Source organism: Colias philodice, chromosome 23 (assembly GCF_061535455.1).
Source record: "Colias philodice isolate Cphi_HAF_F1 chromosome 23, ilColPhil1 Martin Lab GWU primary, whole genome shotgun sequence".
NCBI lineage: Eukaryota > Metazoa > Arthropoda > Insecta > Lepidoptera > Pieridae > Colias > Colias philodice.
Window position 1 is genome coordinate 3812203 of NC_143108.1, and position 22901 is coordinate 3835103.

Here is a 22901-nt window from a genome sequence, read left to right on the forward strand (position 1 = left end):
ATAGTTTATAGTTGCAAGACATAGGGCGAAATGCTTAAAATTCCACAGAAGTTACTACACCAACTATCCCTAGCAGAAAGTAAATGCTAACTGGACAATTATAGGCACGATAGAAACTTAGGAATGATGTGGTTTTCTTTTTGTATTCAGGAAAAAAAACACAACTAAGTCAGATTCGATTCTAGGAAATATGCTTATTTATAGTCAACTAAAATATTCAAATACCCGCAAATACATTTAGGAAATGTCGAATCGTTCTCTCTCCTCACTAATCACTAGATAGACCCAAAGTTTCGACTTTTTCAGCTTCTGAGTTTAATACTTTTAGCGGTTGGCAACAAAGGTACCTACCTATATAACTTATTGTAAATAATACGAGCACTGTATCGCTTACTACGTGACGCACCAACAGGTTTTCCTTTGCGTAAATAATACGAAAAAAAAACAACACAGACTGTATCGTTATTCTCTTTGATAAATTTATTGTGCAAGATTCATACAATCTATTTACGTGCAGGCTCAGTTTTCATAATATTTCGAAACTGTAAATAAAATGAAAGGAACTTGTGTATTGCAACATTGGCGGAAAATTAAGTTTTTCCCATTAATCGTGTCATTTTCAACTCTAATCGTAATACAATATTTTAAAAGCTAAAACCATAGCAGTCATATTTTCTTTTGAACACCTACGACATTTCACATCCATTCATAGTCCAAACAGCATTACGAACATAAATAGCTACCTATTTCTGACTTGATATTTAATTAATTTCATTACAGAGTATGGATTCTCATTCGAGTGAAATAAACCGTGACACGTGTCCACGTGTAGGGTTCCAACTTCTACGCAAAAGCCTGGAAGTTGAATGACTCGTTTGACATTTAGATTCTTGAGTTACTACCATATAGGTATGGGAACTATTTTCTATCACCAAAATTTATATTTGTCATCAAGTTGTATCACCTAATAAATAGATCTATCACCACGAATTATTTTCGTTCTCAGATAAACAAAAATTGTTCCCAGGTATGAATTATCAAATTAATGTTAATATATGTGTAAAATAATAGATCGATAACCAATAAAATTATATTGCATTACATGAATAAAAACGTTGTTCTTATAATAACAGTTTTGTTACTTAAATAATAGGCTCTGTGCTCAGAATGGTAGATCTGTCACCAAATAAATCGATTATCGATCCCTGACTGCGACTCCTTTTTAATTGATATTTTGTCACCAATACAGTAGTAACATTTTATTTCGTTCAGATATTAAATTAATAGTATTCGTTACCAATTTAATACATCAATTTATAATTTTAAAGAAAAAATGATCAAAGGGGCGGAGACAAATTGGCGCGCTTTAAAAATTGATTATTTTAACTTTAATTAAGTGTTTTATCTACAATTGTGCTAGCCATAAGCCAGCTATAAAACCAGAGCTGATTATTCAGTAGTTATTATTTTTAAGAATAAATATTGATTATTTTAACTTTAAAGTGGTAATTATTTTAAACAATAAATATTGATTATTTTGACTTTAATAATTGTTTTATTTACTACTCTGCTAAAAATTTTATTTAAATATAATTTATACTACCAGTGGAAATTTAGAACCTTGGGAGTCTAGTTAAGTAGCAGAATCTTTTGGTTGAAACGATGATGACAACCCTAGTTTTTTATTTGAACTTAATGCAATTTTCTAGTAACATAATATGATTTATTGGTGATCTCTTTAAATTAGTTTGCTTAAATACTTATTAGGACACACCTATTATAATACATACAAAAACATTTATTTGGTACTAGACCTTATATCTCAGGATTTTAGGTGATTTATTGTGGAACTGATTTTGCATTGTTTGGTGACTACATTTTGGTGACAGATCTACTATTTTGAGGACAAACCCTATTATTTAAGAAACACAAAACTAATTAAATTGGTGATAGCTTAAATGATACCCTATAGGTATTATGACGAGTTAGGGTTAGGAGAAATAATAGGATACATGACACCGTTTGCCGCATCTATACATAATGAAGAGGAAAGATTTGACCAAACACCTTCACCAATAGCTACATTACTCCTGAAAGAAAAAGGCTTTATCTTTCAGTTTTTATCCCAATTCAACTGGGACTGAGCCAGGGCGAGATGCTAGTAATCTAGATAATTCATTGCAAACACTAGAACCTACTGATAACCCTTTTGATTAAATGAACAAAAACTAAAAATCTATAAATAGTATGTTTCTCGGTTGTTTTGTGTCACCAATTGCATTTACAAGCTATCGTTTTCATTTTCTTTGTTCGACTTGAGATAGCGTTACCTGCCTACATTCAATTTTAAATAAAACATTAAAGACGATTCAAATACGGCTGACAGACCTAAAATACGAACTAAATCTAGGTCGGGTACGATCAGTACGAGCAAAAACCTTGAATCAACTGTCAAATAAATCTATGCAGAAATAATTTGAAAGAGAAAATGCCATTGCAAGCCATTCATTCGTGCCTTCATGATCGTGACTTCGCATAAAGAGTGAAAGTGAGTTACTATATTCAAGGAACTACGTTTGCTTATCTGTTTACTCCAACGGTCGCATCCTTCACACATGTGCACTTTCTGACACACAAACACACACAACCATTCAGCTGCATCATCACTTCACAAACACGCACACACGCACAGAACATGAAAACCGCATTACTTTCCGTATGCTCTTGCACAGGAGATAAACAAAAAGCGCCTCCTTCACGTCCATATCCCTCGGCGATGTCCACAAAACTGGCTAAACCGGCTCGTTTATCAGCTGAGGGCAATGTTTTCTCAAATTTCAGGATTAAAAAAAACACACCTGAATAGGGCACTACGTAGGCAATGTGCAGTGTAAGTTTTAAAGGCCAGCGGGTTCAAGGGACACCTGCTGAAGCTCTTTGACGCAATAACAACATCTGTAGACGGTTGCACATGCCGCGTTTATACATTATTATTTATGTACAATTCATATACGTATCCTTGAAGTTAAATTACAGCCTTACCACGCCTCAGTTTTAAATGCAATTGTATGATTACTTATGTAGAAATTTAAATTAAATGCACTTATCCTGGAAGTAAAAATACATACGAAATCCGCTTGATTTTATTTGGCATTACCATCGCTAGTACAAATATATTGCAATTCATTATTGCTGAGCAAAATAACGAATGCGTTGACGCAGACCCATGTTGTAAATGAATACATTTTACGACCATTTCGTGTTAATGCATACGATTTCATTACATTGTATAAACTTTATAATGCATTTATTTGTTGATATGTGTATGATTATTATACATTTGGAAATCAAAACAAATATGAAGCATTTTCAAATCTAGAAGATTCACCAATAACCTCCAGGACAAAAAATAATGTGTATTTTGAGCCATAACAAGTAAAAGAGCCGTAAAAGAATATTTCGACAGTTTCGTGTACCTACGATAGTACATTACTCTTATCAATATCGGCTTAGTCACGTATACTTGATAGTTCCAATATATTCTTCTATTTGTTCATAGATTATTAAAACAATTACGTACAACCTACTTATATGTAGGTATACAAAACGATTAGACACATAGAGCAACGCTCTCATTTCAAGAATACTTGTAAAAAGATGTTTGTTTTAAATAGGTACCATGACGTATTCATGCAATTAAAATGTATTTTTAAAAATTCATAATAAACACTGTACGCAGTGGAAAGAAGTCGACATTGCCATTCCAAAAATAGTCATTATCGAGACTTCAACCAAAACATTACGAGTAAAAAAATATACATGTAAACAAAGAACTTACCTTACTAATTAATGTGAGCCGTTTTAATTACAAGCTAGTTTATAGTGCACGACTAGTTTTGATTAGAACTTTGAATATAAATGTAGAATTAATATTATGGAAGCATAAAGTTATTTAAAGCGTATTATAGATGTGAAGAGTGTAAGAAATGGCTGAACTATTCACATGTATTTTATAATCACATATTCAATTTTATTATTTTATCATAGTATTTAATTTATTTAAGCTTATAGGATTACTCATAGCCTTCCCATTTATTGTTAACTACGTAAATATGTTATTTTTCTTTCTTTACATGCTGTATGACTACAGATTATCTTAGTTTGGCAGAAGAGTCTACCTTTTTAGATGAGAAATACAATTTGTGTAATATTATGAAGACATTTACCGAGTAGGTAGGTACGTATAGATACGGGGACGTATTGTTATTGCATTGAGTTACACATATTAATAACACTGAAGTGCAGCTATGTGCAACTGCTTGTGAATCCCTTGCGACTAGGCAAGCATAAAATAGGGAAAATATCATACCTACGATGTGATTTATCATAACCTATATTTTATAATATAACTATATAATGTTATTAAGGTTTACGTGTAAGTATCTATACCTAATTCTAGTTTTGGAACACGCAACTAAAATCTCGAGTCTAGAGTCTAAACCATCATAAAATATCCACACCTTTGAAATACGTTAAATAATTAGAGCGTGAATGTAATTAACATTTTTAACAAACATCACGCTTTAGTTATGGCTCCCGTAAAAGGATAATAGTAAATTACAATAACAGTTACAATTACAGTAATAGTAAATAATAATTGTGTATGCATTGAGTAGGTACCTACATACTTGGGTCATGGGTGGGTATATAATATAAAATATTATGGTTGTGATTTTAGAATAAGACCAATTGGAGATAATGTTTAAGGAAATTATCTAACAACATACAAAATGGTTATTTTGTGTTGGTAGGTACGCCATCTAAGCAATGTAGCAGATGGTGGTTTATGTTAAATGATAAATCAGGTTTCGGATGTACATACATACATATGAACATATTATATTTTACAATTTAATTAAAATTGATTGAGGATATTAATGACATTATCATCCCTAACAAAAACTTTTCCATCCATCAAACATTCTAGAAAGTGCACAATTTCTTGTACACATACCTATATTTACCTATATGTAATTAACCTCGTATTTTCATCCTTCGCGCCTTGTACGTAACTGACCCGACGAGATAGAAAATGGTATCCACTGCTTACATCACACCTACTTACATAGTAAACTAATGACTTACATAAAACATAAAATACAGTGTGGCACATATCGTCACTATACTTTGGTGAACTAATAAGATTCATATAGACCTAATATGGAATTGAAACGCACTTGATAACGTCGAAACTTAATTCATAATACATTATGCTTATCACGAAGCTTTAAACTTTACGTTTGCAAGTTAATACAGCATATTACATATTAATCGATCAATAATACCTATCCAAGAGGAGATAAATCCTGAAAATAAATAAAAACCTACAAATTGTGTAATAATGTTATATGGAATTATCCTATTTTTGGAGACAAGGGCGGCGCAAAATCATTACATGTATGATGTATATGTAATGATTACAGATGCATGTTTTTGAACATTACTTTTATAATATAATCAGCCACGAAATTGTTCATCACGAACATTACAAAGAATCGACAAGCTAAAAGTATCATTTATGATATAATATGTATTTATGATTAAAAATAATACGGAAACATAGATTATATCCATTACAATCTTTATAAATAGAGAAAGTATAAATCCCCAATTTATAGCATCATATCAGTACAGATTATCGAAATTATGTACACACAAACAAAAACACGACAAAAGGCATTAATACTTCCTGAAAAATAAACACCTATGGAAACATTAGCCTTCAAAGTATTGTACTCTTATAAATTCACAGCTGGCCTTAATGACAAAACCATCAATTTGATATTGGCGACAACATTTTTAGTGTTTCACATACCTTGTAAGGTTTCTAACCTCGAACCTAAAAATCTGGACGACGGCACTATTTATCTACACGTCATATTTTTTACGGCTTTGGCATGCAACAGTTTCGCAGGTAATCTGATTTTCTTGTTTTGCCTACCTATAGGAATTAAGTACCTACCATACCGCACATTTCAGGTCTCCCTATCAGCGTGATTTATTGCAGTATTTGATTTTACTTCTCCGAGCTACAGTTTACAGTTACTATTTAGTAATCTGTGCTAATATTATTGTAAAATTTTCACCCATGCAACGCTGAACCGTTTTATGTCTCACTTATCGTATCATTAACACAATAAAATGATTAGGTACAGTTATTTCACACAAATGCCATATTCAAAGCACGCATACATTTACATCTCTAAAATCTAAATAAACCACAGCCCACGCGATCGAAATACCCGTACCAAAGTTCAAAAACTCTTTTTCAAAAGTTTTTTTACTCGGGCCAGGTCATTCACACTCGCGTAGGGTGAAGGAATTCCACGCGAAACCTACAAGGTGTAAGGTACCCACCTGAATGTTGAATGCGTTTTAGACACGACAAAATTCCACGATCGAGAAATAAAAATAAGGCAGTAAACGCCCGATTAGGTTTGCATGATTCAATGCGGATATTTGATAACGATAATATAAGTTCGAGACCAGGCAGCGTGCAGGAAATAAATTGATTTTTCAATTGTCATGTTGCACATGTTGTTAATATCACCACTGCTCGAACGATGAAGGAAAACATCGTGAGGAATCCGACATGTTGAAGAATCAAAACTTTGACGACATGAGACATCCGCCAACCCGCACTTGGCCAGCGTGGTGGATTATAAGCCTATAACCTCATAGGAGGCCCGTGTCCCAGCAATGGGAATGTATATGTTATGATGATGATGAATATTCAGTTCTTATAAGCAAGAAATACCTCATTAACATTAACAGTTATAGTTTCAAATACATACTTAAACAATAATGATTATTGATTAATAATTGAGTTGGTCATGCCTCATTCGTTTTTCTTGTAAAGACCTACAACTGATTAGCCTACTGATAACAATTTTATGTTTGTTATCATCATGATAATTGCATCAATTCATTTCATATTCTTCTCTAGAAGCTTCCACTGATTATTATACTAATATTATTAATATTAAATCGCTGAAAAGTGAAAACCAACTAAAACACAAATTTTGACCAGCGCAAAAACTATAAACACAATGCGGACTGCGAATATGTTAGGGTTGTCACTTGCCATATACATACATACATACTTTCTAAATAAATAGATACGTCTATATCATCATACTATACAGTAGGTACCTAGAATTTTCGTCATTTAAGTATCGACGAGAGTTCTCTTATAGAAACAATGCACGTAAATGGACAGTATCTACTTTCATAAGTTGATAACGCCACTTGCATTTCATATACATATTATAACCTTCAAAAGTAGTACCTACCTCTCCAATTGTACATCATTTAATAATAAATAATCAAAGATATGATACAATAGTTAATAGTACTTAATCCTCGAATGAATTATACATACCTACCATATCAATCGGAGTGGATCATATTCCATAATTCCTTCGCTGTTCAACTTTTTTAAGCCTTATACTAATTTTTTTAAAGATGCATTATTTATTAAATGAATCTTAAACCATCAAAAACACGTATACGGTATCAATATAATCCAAAAAACTACATTATCATACAAAAATATAGCACACCTCTCACATAGAATAACTATTAAAAGTCAACCCTACTGCGGGGGTAAGTTATATTCCAACCAACGTCACTAGACAACCTTCATGCGACCCCGAAGGGCGCGCTGAATGCTCCCGTTGGCGCCACAAGTTCAGGGTCACCACACGGACCTTTGGCTTTGGCCACCAAACTAGAGCTTTGGCCAATGTTGAATAGAACTAACTATAATTATGTACTGTAGAGTATAATTATCGGATTCGCTCTAGTTTGTACTTTATAGCGAGCAGCGTAATTAAATGCTTACAGCTTTTGATAGCTTGTTTGTTTTATGATTCGAAGCCTTTATTCGACTTATTTGTGTATGTTTAATGTGAAATTGTGTTTATATTTAGCCAACCTGTTCTTTTAAAAAATATTTACAATAAAAACTAACTACGTCAGCTACGTCTGTTGACTGTTGGCTTATTTTTTTTAATATGACCCCCAAATTTTAGTTTGTTTATTATTTTTGTATACAGACCTCGTATGCAATATTACGCAATACATATAAATCCATAAAAGACTCTTGAAGAAAAAAAGTATGAACTCAACAAACTCGACAACTCAACAAATTCATGTCATGTATTATTTTTAAACTTGCACCTGACACGTAAATATATCAATACTAGCTGCGCTCCCGGTTTCACCCGCGTGGCTCGGCTCCTGTTGGTCTTAGCGTGATGATGTATAGCCAATAATAGCCTTCCTCGATGAATGGGCTATCTAACACAGAAATAATTTTTCAAATTTGACCAGTAGTTCCTGAGATTAGCGCGTTCAATCAATCAAACTCTTCAGCTTTATACCTAATATTAGTATAGATGTAAATAACGATAAAACAATATTTTATTACATTCGTATGAAATATGAATATCAAAAATATAGCTCGTCTTGCACAAAACGCCAACAATGTGTTACTTAATATTAGCACGTGCCAGTCAACTGATAAGCCGCGATAGCTATTCATATTTATTTATCAAAACCAATACACAGTGTAATTTTCCGCTTCACCGCTATTATTTATTCGTATAAATATATTTCCATCTTAAAAATAGCTACGTATTCACGTGTATTTTTAAAGTTATACGAATAAAACATTATAATAAAACTAGCGGTCCGCCCCGGCTTCGCCCGTGGTACATCATTACGTTTTCTCTACATAAAAACCATCCTCGTACTTCAAGGAATATAATAAAAAAAGAATTATCGAAATCGGTTCAGCCGTTCTCGAGTTATGCGCTTACCAACACATTTTGCGATTCATGCGAAAGTCAAATCGTTTGACTTTCGCTATTTTTCCGACGAATTCAGCTAACGCCCACGCGACTCAGCCACCGATACCAGCGATCACACCATCATTTTTCTTTTTATCATTGCGTACTAAGACCCCTGTAGAACCGCCATCCTGTTACAAATGAGTCGAAATTTTGTGTCAGTATCTCCCGGTCTAAAATATTAATATTTATGAAGAAGATGAAGCACTTTGAAGATGATATTATTAAATGTACAGTGCAGTTTTATTCTCATTCTCAATACGATCACGTACCTTAAGCGATTCTTAATTATTATTTAATTTTAACGCACCATTAAAATAACGATTGCATTGTGCGTCATTTGAAATAGTTATGCGTTTATTGGTATTCAGTACTTTCCCGTAATGTGCAGTTAATTGCACTGGTATGCAGTTTATTTCTTTTCTAATTTCGATCGAAATAAAGGCAAAAATACATGGGTTTTCTAACGAAACAAAACCTATACAGTATACGTATCAGAAGGATAGAACAGGAATGATAGTGGTAGCCCATAAAGCATCAATAGGTCTTCCTTCAGAACTACCTTCTATAATCTAATCTTAAAAGTCTTCATCAAAAATAGGTTTTTTTACGTAAAGTGATAATTTTTCTTGTTCGTGTCGAACTTTTAAATTTGATACGCATCTATTTACAACTGCACAAAGAAGCAATTTACATAACACCATAATAAACCCATTACTATAAATTTATTAGTTCCTACATTTACAAGCAGCTAAAAAAAAACAAACCAGAGCGCGCGAATAAAAAACCGGTTCTTGACAAAAAAGAAAAAAAAAACAAAATGAAATTGAAAGGTCTGTCGCCATTCGCCAATGACGCGATCATGGCTCATGCCTCATACAGTGAGAGAAAGCTTCGTACAATCATCAATTGAGCCGCTGTAGGATTTAAATTTTATATTATTGACTGACCTGAATAGGACCAGCTGTTCAGCTGAAATTCTTTCTATTCAGCACACGTCAAATAATGACTTCGTTTCGTATGTAGGCACCTACTGACATGTAATATTTTAATTAGGCTCGATTTATCAATGTCCAAAAGGGGTTACACGGCATATAAGTATAATTATAATGATACCTATAAGTTCCTCTAATAATAATCTAAAGGAAACTGAAAAACAATACCTTGATAACGTTTACCTATAATAATAGGCATGACGACAGTATCCATAAATGATCGAATTAGTGTTTTTAAGGGAAAATTTATAATAAATAAATTAAAAATAGTCACTTAGAAATAGTAAAAACATTAAGATTAATGAGATTATCAATAAAATAAAACATAGAAATTCTGCAGTCGGCCATCTTGACTGAAACACGCGTGACGTCACGTCTATGTAAACAGCTTCGCGTCAGGTATATTTTGTTGTTATGAATATGTTGAGAATACGCATTTTTATTTATTTTCTATTTTTAACGTATGCTTTATCGACTCAGTACAGAAATATAATTGTGAATTCACGAATATGTGGTTCGGGTTTCTCTCCGTTCAATTTATACAATCATTTCATATTATTTTCTCTTTAATACTTTTTTTGGGTATTATTTTTATGTAGATACACATTGCAATAATGCAACCACTTATAAACTTTGAAATTAGATTCTATAATACTTAATAATTAAATATTTGTTTAATTTTGCTTCGCTATGCATACAGATAATTACGTATTTACGTAATAGTGACGTCACGCCTACGCCATGACACCTGTGAGCTGTTTTGGCACAGTTAATAAATATTTTTTGAAAAATAGCTTTTATCTTCGTTAAATTTAAGTATATTAGCGAAATATAGGGTTTTTCTTGTTTAATAAACGTATACACACATTATGGAAGAGGTTTTGAAAATCTTTCGTCATGCCTAATTGTGTAACTCTGTGGTGTAACTGCTATATAATATGATGATATGAATATTGAATTTAATGCACCCAATTTTTCTAACATTTTCTATAATTACCGTCATTAGGTAGTATCTGAGATAAGATTATGTGCCACATCTAATCGTTTCACATCCTAATAAGATAGGTAATTTATAATAAAAAATATATCGTATCACATAATAATCGATCACATAAACTATTTTAAAAGTTTATTCCACTTTAAAATCTAGAATCCTCTTGCTGAACCATAAAAAGACGTATTTTTAAGAAAATTGCAGTTTTAGATTTAAAAAAAGGTTTTTATAAGATAGCCTTGGTATCATTGAATACGTAATAAGTGAATGTCTGTTCCCAAGGCTTTGATTACAGTTTTGTATTCACTTTTTACAAGATTTTTAATCTTTTGTCGTTATAAAATACGATTTTACTAAATATTATGTTGAATCCTAGCCTTTGTGCTAACCCATACTATAATCTAGACTGTATCTCAAACAAAAATATCCGATCTGCTGATTTTGCGCGAGAGAACATACATACATACCTACCTACATTCTTACAAACTTTCGCGTTTATGATAGGTAATAGATAGGTTTTAGTACATTAATGAAAATTTAATTTAGCGAATGAGCAGTAAGCCGAGCTATAAATCTCAAAAGATGTCACTAATCACTATGCACTATTTTAGAAGCAGGAAAATACACGTCAGCTTTACCGGGACTTGTGAATCATCAAAAGTATACTAGTTTTACGCAAACAGCAATATTACATTAATACCACAGATTAATACACACACAGACATAGGTATAATATATAAAATATAAATTTTCTAACAACATTGTAGAAACAAGCGAGTTATAACTTATAATAACAACCGATATTTAAAAAAAAAACCCTGTGTTGTGAATTGTGGAGCAAAATACAAATATATCGATGTTGATAAAGCACATTCTAGCGGTCAAGAAGCAGAATAATGAATTCTAAATAATGCAGTTAGTACTTCTACTTCCTACACCTATTATAAAAGCAAAATGTTATGATGGATCCATAAATGATTGTTCCTCATTCACAGACAAACGGCTCTGGGTAAAATTTTGTTATTTAGACCAAACATAGATTATAATTTATTAATTTATAACAGTCCGAAAAAGTCTACTTTCTGACTGCTTAATTTGATGCTTTAATTATTAGTTATTAGGTTATTACTAAAGAAAATGTACTGGCCGAATTGAGGACCTCTTTCTTAAAAAAAGAGGTCTTCATATTTTTACTGCGAACACTACCTACGTTACATACCTAACTACAAATGGTATCAAATATGATAAGAAAAAACAAAAAGATTCAACCTATTCGTCACTTATCCTCATTACAAAGGTATGCACATATTTCAAGACACATTTTTAATGCACCTTATTTAGATAGTTAGTTGTGTATTTTCTTGAAAACAGTATTTTTTTTAAACCAAGATGGCGATTATTTGGAACAGTCATTAACTTAAAAAATTTGCAACGCACAGAGAGTTAAATATAATACTAGATTCTACCGTAACTAACATGGAATGAAGTGGTCTCAGCACAAAATACATCAAATATTAATTTATGTATTTTGTGCTTTGTACACTAATAAGTATATCAATCAACAGACATAGACAGGCGATATAAATCAATTATACGTAATTATCGCGTATATTACTTGCGTTAGTTTGATGAAATAAATCATTATCTTAATAAATGTAAAGACAGCTGGCTCTACCCACCCATGGATATCGTAGTAGCATAGTAGGTATAAAGAGAAGAAGTAGGCCGTCTCCAGGCGTTTAGGAGCGCACGGTACCTAAAGAACGGCCCATGAGATTGAGAAGGAACCGAGCTACAAACAGCGCGATGTACCTTCTCTTTATACTATGGTAGTAGGTACTAACTGGCTATAGAAATGTCGTAGTACAGCCACCCCAATATTAATTCTTTAACAGTTAACCGTTTAAACTGACTCTTTACGATAATTCTCTTAACTATTTACTTTAATCCTATCACACTAATGACTAAGCCAATTGCGTGCAAATTGAAATCGACGTAGTTACTAATTACTGTAATTTCATAGCATTTTATGTTTTCCGTTGCGTAGGTATATTCCATTATTTCTTAATGAGACGAAACTCGTCATTGTATAAAAGGCAAGGATACCTTTTATGGAAGAATTTACAATACAAATGGAATTCGTGGTTGAAGACGACACGAAAAATAACTTTACAATTGCAGAAGGTACCTACTGACTTAAAACTGATGGCAAGATGGAATAATTGCGTCATTATTTTTTAAATATTAATATTGTTTCAAGATGCAGCTTGTTAAATACAAATAAACTTAATAAGACTATAATCAACATCTGTAACAAATTTTGTCGATAAATGTTGTGACAAAACGTCAGACGTTTTCGCCTTAGGCGCGGGTCAAACACAAGCGGCGCGGGCGCGGGCGTGCCATAAGCGCACCTCTTGAATCTGTTTTGCACCACGTCCTTCTTATACATTTTGTATGAAAGAATTTTGGAAAGGCGACGAGGCGGCACGCCACGGTTGCGCCGCGGGCGTACCGCAGGCGCGCTTCCCCCATCGCATCCAAATAGAGGTCAATTCACGGTCATACACAATCAAAAACAAATCGGGTGGTAGGAGACGGTAGCCTGTCAGTCAAAAATGTGTTCTGTCTGTGTGGAATTATATAGAGCTGCTATTACATACCCTTCTTCGTTTTGTTTTTAAAGGTGAATTGAATTAATCGATGAAATGATTTACAAATTACACAGGTGATGGCAGTAGGGAAAGTGAAAATGAAGAAGAGCATAATGAAAGTTCCCATGTATTTACAATGTCAGAAATAAAGATAATCCTGATTTTGATTGTGTTTTTTATTTATTTGTAATTGTAATAATATTGTGGAATGATCAGTACTGTAAATACTTTTGAACTGAGATTTTAATGATAAGATTTATATGGTTTAAATGTAAACCTGTGTTTGAAAACCATATTTTATCTATACTAATATTATAAAGAGGAAAGGTTTGTATGTATGTATGTATGGTTTTCACGCATAAACTAGGTACTGGACCGATTTTGATGAAATTTGGCACAGATAATCTTTAGACACTGAGAAAGAACATAGGCTACCTTTTATTGCGAAATATGTACCACGGGCGAAGCCGGGGCGGACCGCTAGTACAATATAAATTTTGTGTTATTTTAACCTTCTTTTCTTCCATCATTACACCAGTACTACTTTAAAATTACTTTAAAAGTACTATAAAATTTTCCAAGTAAATTCCAACATTTCCAACAAAGATATATTTGCAATCGTGGGGTTATCCTCGCTATTTACTTACAAGGAATTATCAAAACAAAATCGTTACTTTCAAATTAACGTTACTTTCAAATCTCTTTTAGCACAAAAAACATAATTTTACTAAATTATGCATGAAGAAAATGCATTTAACCACTCTACTCTAGAGTGGTTAAATGCATTTTCTTTATATATCTTATAATTCTTTTCATATTCCCACGATTGCAAATATATCTTTGTTGGAAATGTTGGAATTTACTTGGAAAATTTTATAGTACTTTTAAAGTAATTTTAAAGTAGTACTGGTGTAATGATGGAAGAAAAGAAGGTTAAAATAACACAAAATTTATATTGTACTAGCGGTCCGCCCCGGCTTCGCCCGTGGTACATATTTCGCAATAAAAGGTAGCCTATGTTCTTTCTCAGGGTCTAAAGATTATCTGTGCCAAATTTCATCAAAATCGGTCCAGTAGTTTATGCGTGAAAACCATACATACATACATACATACAAACCTTTCCTCTTTATAATATTAGTATAGATAAAATATGGTTTTCAAACACAGGTTTACATTTAAACCATATAAATCTTATCATTAAAATCTCAGTTCAAAAGTATTTACAGTACTGATCATTCCACAATATTATTACAATTACAAATAAATAAAAAAACACAATCAAAATCAGGATTATCTTTATTTCTGACATTGTAAATACATGGGAACTTTCATTATGCTCTTCTTCATTTTCACTTTCCCTACTGCCATCACCTGTGTAAATCATTTCATCGATTAATTCAATTCACCTTTAAAAACAAAACGAAGAAGGGTATGTAATAGCAGCTCTATATAATTCCACACAGAGAGAACACGTGCAGTCACCACCAATATTTAAAGACGACTGACGGATTTTTGAGTTTTTTCATTTTTGACTGACAGGCTACCGTCTCCTACCCTATTTGTTTTTGATTGTGTATGACCGTGAATTGACCTCTATTTGGATGCGATGGGGGAAGCGCGCCTGCGGTACGCCTGCGGTACGCCCGCGGCGCAACCGTGGCGTGCCGCCTCGTCGCCGCGTATTTCCAAACTATACATAGCCAGAACGCAACCATAGGAAACTGCTCGTGTATACTTTGTAATGCTGTTTTTTAAGTTTGTTATTACAATATATACACGAATTTTGCGTACTGATCGTGTATACTTTGTAAAGCGGATGCTTGCTTCTTCTTTCCAAACTATACACGATCAGTACGCAAAATATGTATAACTAAATATAGCTAACACCACTTACGCTTGAGCGAAATAATAAATATATAGGCAATCAAAGACTTGTACAGCTATATCTATCTACTTTTATTCTTCTTGATTGATTCAGTAAAATATGGAATAAAAATATTATTAGGTAAGCTTAGAAAAATAAATAGGTAACAGATATAAGGGTTACCTATGGGTTAGGTTAGGTTCGTGTTTTTTTTAACTACACTAAAATAGGAGCCCCGCGAAGCGGGGCTCCGTCGCCTCCCAACCGTCTTCTTCTGGACTTATTAGATTCTTACATTTTAGCACTATTGTCAATTGTAAGTCGTGCAGTATAGTCGGGAACGAAGACACAAGCATCCTCGATACAAAAAATATACGATCAGTACGCAACATTATATACACAATACACATGCATTTTAATAATAGATTTCAAAACAGCAATACAATAATATAAACGCGAGCAATGGAGAGACGCCGCGCTTACTCCGAAACATACACGATTAGTCCGCATGCGTACTGGCGCTGTATGTTTTGGAGCGCTATTCTTACTTACTTCACTACAAAGTATACGCGAGTATTTGCAAGTATTTGCGTACTGCTGTTGTATAGATTGGAAGAACTTTGTAAAAAAGTTATTTCCAAACTATACGTGATTAGTTTCACACCGTTGCGTACTGGCCTTGTATAGTTTGGAAAGACGCCTCGTCGCCTTTCCAAAATTCTTTCATACAAAATGTAGAAGAAGGACGTGGTGCAAAACAGATTGAAGAGGCGCGCTTATGGCACGCCCGCGCCCGCGCCGCTTGTGTTTGACCCGCGCCTTATTTATAAACAACGATTCATCCTCACGAAATTTCACTAGTAGCAAAAAGATAGATAAATTCAATTCATCTCTAAATCCAAATATTAAATATATATCCAGAACATCCAGTCCTTTTAAATTATAACTGACATAAGCAACCAAAAATGCACTACAGCCCAATTTCTAAATCACGATGTAGCTACCTAAATACCAAAGAAATATCTTAGACTTTTAGAATATTATCACCCTCGTAAACCAATACCTACTCCTATAATATTCGCATACATCTACACCATTGTCTCTGCGATGCACAATGACAATCAACGAAACCCCTTTGAACTGCACCAAGTAATCGTCACTTTATTGCCGTCAATTGAAATCACGTTCGACTCCCGAGCGCCGACCTCGACATTGTAACGAATCATCTTATTTAAATGTTCCGGACGTTTCTCGAAATGCACTTACTAGAATCGTGTGTCCATTTTCTTATTTAGGTAGGTACATATAATTTATTCAATATTGCACTCAAAGAACATTTTTTAAGAAAACCAGGACATCATAAGATGCAATAACAGCTGCAGCAGACAGCGTTACAATAATTATTATAAATTCGACTCCATAGTAAATACCTATAAAATAGCCCATTAGTATTGAAAAGTAATAATGGGATATTTTGCAGTTGTTGTTTGTGAAATTAAAACACGCCGTAACTTAATGTTTTTATTTATATTTACCTCCACTTGAAGCGAATATTTACGATATTAAACATATGTACTTTGTTTAGACTAATTTTATTACTGCAATTACCATACGTTATAATTTAAAACAAGTCATCGTAACTATAACTTTAATCGAACATACCTACCTACCTAGAAATAACTTCAGGTATTCAAAAAACAGAAAATTATAAGTTTACGACAAAAGAGGACATTCAACATATTGAGAGATATAACTATGGATACAGAATATGAATAGAATAAAATATAATAATAGATGGGTCGTTATCGATCTAAAGTATCGACTTTAATCAATAAAATGTGACTCTGGCATTGACCAATAACCGTTGTAATCTAGCCTAGAATGCATAAAATTCGCTTGGATGTCTATTAAATACTTTAAAAAGTTTAATTATGAATGTCCCATAGAAACTAGGAGGTTCCGGTAGGTATTCTATAATTAGACAGAATTAACTGGACATCTTTAGAGACGTTGATTTTCTAAGTACCCACTTAATAAAGTAATTAAGGCAGTGATTATTATTTAACCGTATGCAATATACATAGATTTAACGGATGTAAATGTAATAACGTAGTTAGTTGCAAGGAAAACGGCTTATAACCAATGACATTATAAATAGAGACATTTTATTAAAATTATAATTTTATGATAACGAGTATTGACTATTGAGTACCTACCTATAAAATTGATAAATGTTCAAAAAATCCATACATAATCCATCGAAATCCATGTTCCAAAAATCTAATTAATACATAACTAGGTTATCTATGTAAACAATCATATTTAAATATTCAAACACGTGTTATGTACACAAACACAAAAAACAGTTGATATAAAGAACTACAATAAATCTTATCAAGGCATGATAAACGTTTAAAAACGTAACATAATGCCAACAACAATGTAGTCGTAAGTCCTTAATTGTCACTCGTTGTGCAAATCGTAAGTAAGTAGGATTTATAGGGTGCTTCGCCTTAAATTGGAATTGCATTTCGCAAGGACGACCATCCTTCAAGACTACAGTCTACAAGGTGTTCAACTTCGCCTTAAATATATGCTGAAAATAATGAGTAAAGCCAGTGTAGGTATACATATGTTTTACATATGTATGGACAGACTAAAGATGAGTCGTGAGAAAAAAAATCGTTCGTAAAACATTCTGATTGGTATCTTTTAACTGCTGGATCGATCTTGTTTTAAAACAAGATCGATCCAGCAGTTAAAAGAAAGGTAGTTAACTACCTACCTATATTTCATGACGGAATAAACTTCGTAGAAATAGGTTATGGAGTTAAATGAAATGACATTTTCTTATGAACAATTTTACCAGTGAAAGTTAAGAGGAGATAGACACGACTTGATAAAATTCTGGCAACCATAACAAACAAGCGAATGTCACGCAAAGTAACGGTCTAAAAGCTGTTTAACTGTAAAGGTTACATTGTATTGTCAAATTTTTTCATTATTTTCTTATCTAAAAATCACAATATCCTACATTATACAATAAACAGCGAATATTAAACAATTACGATACAACCTAAAGCCCGTAAAATCTGGTTAAATAAACGTCTAATAAAACGCAGTGCTAAAGAACGTCTCAATTGTGGAAACATTAACCTCGTGTCCTACAAAACACGAAGGTCTCTATCTGTCTACAGATAGCTTGTTGCTTACAGGCTACAGCATGATTGCAATAACTAATAATTAATAAACAATAACAATAATTACGTATTTGACATTAGCTTTTTCATAATTAATATTGATTGACGTTATTAATGATGACAGATGTTAATTTATTGAGAGAGGGTTTTCCAACAGAATCTATTCCTTTATATATATAATGAATAATTTTGATAATAAAATATTATTAAGTTATATTTAATAACGAAACGGTATTTCGCGACTTGAATAATTGAAAACAATATTCTTCTGACTGTACCTATTCCAGCCCCAGGTAATAAATATTAAATATTTATTTATTTATTGGTAAGATAATTATAATATAATTCACTAAACGAATCTTGTTTTGCAATAACAGCAAGTGATGCATGTAGATGCACTAGGTACAATAATTATTAATAACAAAAATCTTATAACAATCAATAATAATCTTAGTGAACTCAATAGCATATAACATACAGGAGGAAAAATTAGGATTTAAGTACATGTTAGTGTGAATAACTGTAATGTAAACTTATTCGTCGATTTTGTTTAGTGTGTCGCAAACCAACCTCGAATTTGCATCGAAGCCTAACGCTATACTAATGAATATTTATAATTTACTCTCATTCACTGAGGACGATTATAGAGAATACCTTATTAACGATCGTTCAATGCTTATTAATACCTTTATGTCGATTGCTTTGTAATTTATGACACTAATATGTTAACGTCTAATTAATAATTGTATTTGTACCTTCCACTATGTTGCTATGAGCCTTTTATGAGACATTTTTATATTTTCTCATATCTTAACTACCCCAGTACCTAACAATGAAAGGGTATTGAGACATAAAAAATAAATATTATGCAAAAATGCCTAACCATTTCCTTGTTCTTATCTATATTCTAACTTTGATAACTGTGTTTGTACCTAACATACTTCGAGAAATATAATGAATAATAAAATTACATATTATTCTTTCATGTAAGTAAAAAGAACATAAACTTATTGCCGATAGGAAGGATCGCTCCCAACTTTTGCGTGGTCCCAACTCCCAACCTATGAAAGGCTCTTCGCAATTCTCATGTAACCATGATCTATATTTAAAATAACAACAGTCACGAATTATTACTTCAAATAAAACACTCCTACCTCAATACATTCTATCTAACTTTCCATAGAAAATTCCCAACAAAAAGTGCCAATGATTAAAGACTACCGAAATGATTACGCAATACAACTTTTGCTTTAATCCTACAAAAGTGGACATAATACACAAGACCAGGGTCACCCAAACAACAGGTTAATTCGCACAGATTTTGCAAACTAGCCGAGTTTCACCGTGTATTGGGAAAGCGGCGAAAAAAGTGAAAGTAACGATCTATACGAATAGGACGTTTATCGGCGGCAAATGGACGTCGGATTGAAGGCGATCTAACTTACGTATACTGGAAATTAGATATTTAAAATAATCTATCAAACATCATCATGATCAAACAATTTTTCCACATTAAAAAAAAAGGTCTACTATGTACATTTCGGGAATAATTCATTAGGCTGGCCGAAGTCAGTATGTTCCTTTAACTGTTAGGTAATTATAGTATTCTAATAAATAACATAAATAATACAACATAGTTACATAGCAGCACCAGGTGTTATGTGTGTGCAATGAGCAGTCTTTAAAATATTGACTGGCAAAGGTAATAATATGATATATTACCCAATTAAAGAAATTAAAAATTGCACTCACTAACACTTAACATACACATAAAGTGTTAGTAAGTCTGTGTACACACAGAGATAATCCCACTGTTAGTGTATTATGCTCAAATAACTGATTTTATTACAGAATTATAGAATGTTTATGCTATCAATAACATCTACACTTCAAACTTATTTAAACTTAAATATAGTTATACCATTTATAAACAAATAGTATTCTTTCCTTCTGTCCGTCAACATTCTGTCCTTGCCCCACTAACTGGGGTCAACACAACATGTTGCAACAAACAATTGTTTCGTTCCAACCTATTATTTAATACCTATTCAAATAAATCATAACAAATGTACTACAATCTACAGTTTATAACTTTATATGTAGTATAAAGCTGAAGGGTTTGTATGTTTGAACGCGATAAGCTCAGAAACTACTAATTCGAATTAAAAACATCTTGTCATTGTGTTTAGTAAATTTATCAAGGAAAGCTACAGGCTATAATATAACATTACGCTTCAACTAATAAGAGCATCACTAAAAAAGTTGCAACACATGAAAAACATGTATTTTTTTATAGTAGGAACATACAGGTCAACTTGTACTATTTCAATAAACATTCATTCAATAATTGTAAATATCTTGTTAAATTAAAATAAATTATCAATACACTGATATAAAGTTATTGAGGTTATTTTTGACTGTGATAAGTAAACTAAGTTATTGTTCTGATAATATTATCAATATGCGACAAATAAATTGAAATGTCACATGTTATAATAATACTAGCTTTCCATCCACATTTTCAAAGAAAAACCCGCATAGTTCCCGGTCCCATGGGATTTCCGGGATAAAACCTATCATATGTGTTAATCCAAGTTACCCTCTATATGTGTGCTAAAATTCTTTGTAATCGGTTCAGTAGTATTTGCGTGTAAGAGTAACAAATATATATTCACATACACATACAGCCATCCTCACAAACTTTCGTATTTATAATATTTGTAGGATATAGGATAGGATAACTGATCAAACATCATCTTGCAAGATTTAATAAGTCATTATGCCTTGAAACTTGGTCAAAGGCGATATCATTTAATTAACTAATGACATTAGCTTTATGATGATTCTAATTAGCCTAGTTAATGATGCATACACATTAAATACCTCAACTGTACAAATAAACAGTTATGAGTTGAGTTTAATAAAATTGGAATTTGTGACACCAATCATTTAACAGTGTTACTTTTATAATCTACTAGCTGTGCTTCGCGGTTTCACCCGCATTTCTTCACTACTGTTGGTCTTAGCGTGATGATATATATTGCCTACAGCTAAATGGGCTATCTAACACCAAAAGAATTTTTCAAATTGCACCAGTACTTCCTGAGATTAGCGCGTTCAAACAAACAAACTCTTCAGCTTTATAATATAAGTATAGATATACATATTATAATAAAAGTCCTCCCACCGCATCTATGTTTATGTCTGTTTGCAATAGACTCAAAAATTACTCCATCAATTTTTATTCTATTTTACCATTGGACAGTGTGGTCATGAGCATAGGTTCTAGTATATAATACGGAGAAGCTGCAGGTGGAATGCTGGTTTTAAAATACAGCATGGTAAGCAGCAAGCAATCTCTGCATATTATATATTATTTGCACAAAGGATATTTTGGACGTACTTCCTTAAAACTTATCAGATAACTCGGCAGATAATGAAAGATATAATATAAGATAGTTATAGAAGTGAAAATAAACATTTTATTTATTAAGTTTACTTTCGATAATTATTCACCCACACTCTAAACAATTTAATTTTATAGGTAATAATTAATATCCAAACAATATCAGCATAATAAAAGGTCAAATGTCAGAAATGGAATAATAATATAATATTGATATTATTTAACAAGCATGTTGCATGATAATGTTGTCCTTTCCAACAAAGGAGATCAAAAACAGTTCGTAAATTGAATTCATAACTTTTGATAACCGTATTCAAACACTACTAACACGAAGTTATATCGTGACGTAATTCGAAACAATACTTATCGTAAAGTAAAACAGCTATTGTAATTTGTAGCGAATAGAAAAGGAAATAGGTGTAGCCTCGATGTGCAATCAGTACCTAGGTAGAACTGGTGGAAGGAAATTTAGAAACATTTGATGCGTCAGTAATAACAAAGAATAACACGTAATACAATAGTATAATAACCTTGCGTTGCACACCCTGACATCAACTTTACACAACTTATATATCAATAGCGAGGGTGAAACGCAATAAATATGGACAAAATAGAAATTGCAACAAAGTTGTTTTGACGTACCTTTGGTTTGTAGAACCATTTTCTGAGAGACTCCATCGGACCAGTTTTATATAGCAGCCTCATAAGATCACTAAACGATCACACACACATTATAAATTTGTACAGCACCAAAATTCACCACGCAGTTGAAAACACAATATGAATTTTGCTAATATTTACGTCAAAAAACACAAAAGGCGGACATGTTTCACGAAACGCGTTCACATTTGAGAGTGATGAATGAAACAATCGAAT

The 22901-nt window shown here is 32.4% G+C and overlaps 1 protein-coding gene across 3 annotated transcripts in view; it reads right to left on the minus strand.

Annotated features, from left to right (window-relative positions):
• LOC149477977 (lateral signaling target protein 2 homolog) overlaps positions 1-22901 on the minus strand; it is a 58377-nt gene extending 35476 nt beyond the window's left edge. For 2 of the 3 annotated variants that reach the window (XR_016317506.1, XM_089709963.1), the window contains exon 1: positions 22668-22901. Coding sequence is in view for 2 of the 3 variants with exons in the window: in XM_089709963.1 (XP_089566089.1) it covers positions 22668-22730 (63 nt within the window). In the remaining variant the exon portion in view is untranslated. Of the gene's footprint in view, positions 1-2711; positions 2803-22667 lie in introns of those variants that run through there. The other variant, XM_089709964.1, reaches the window with a different exon arrangement.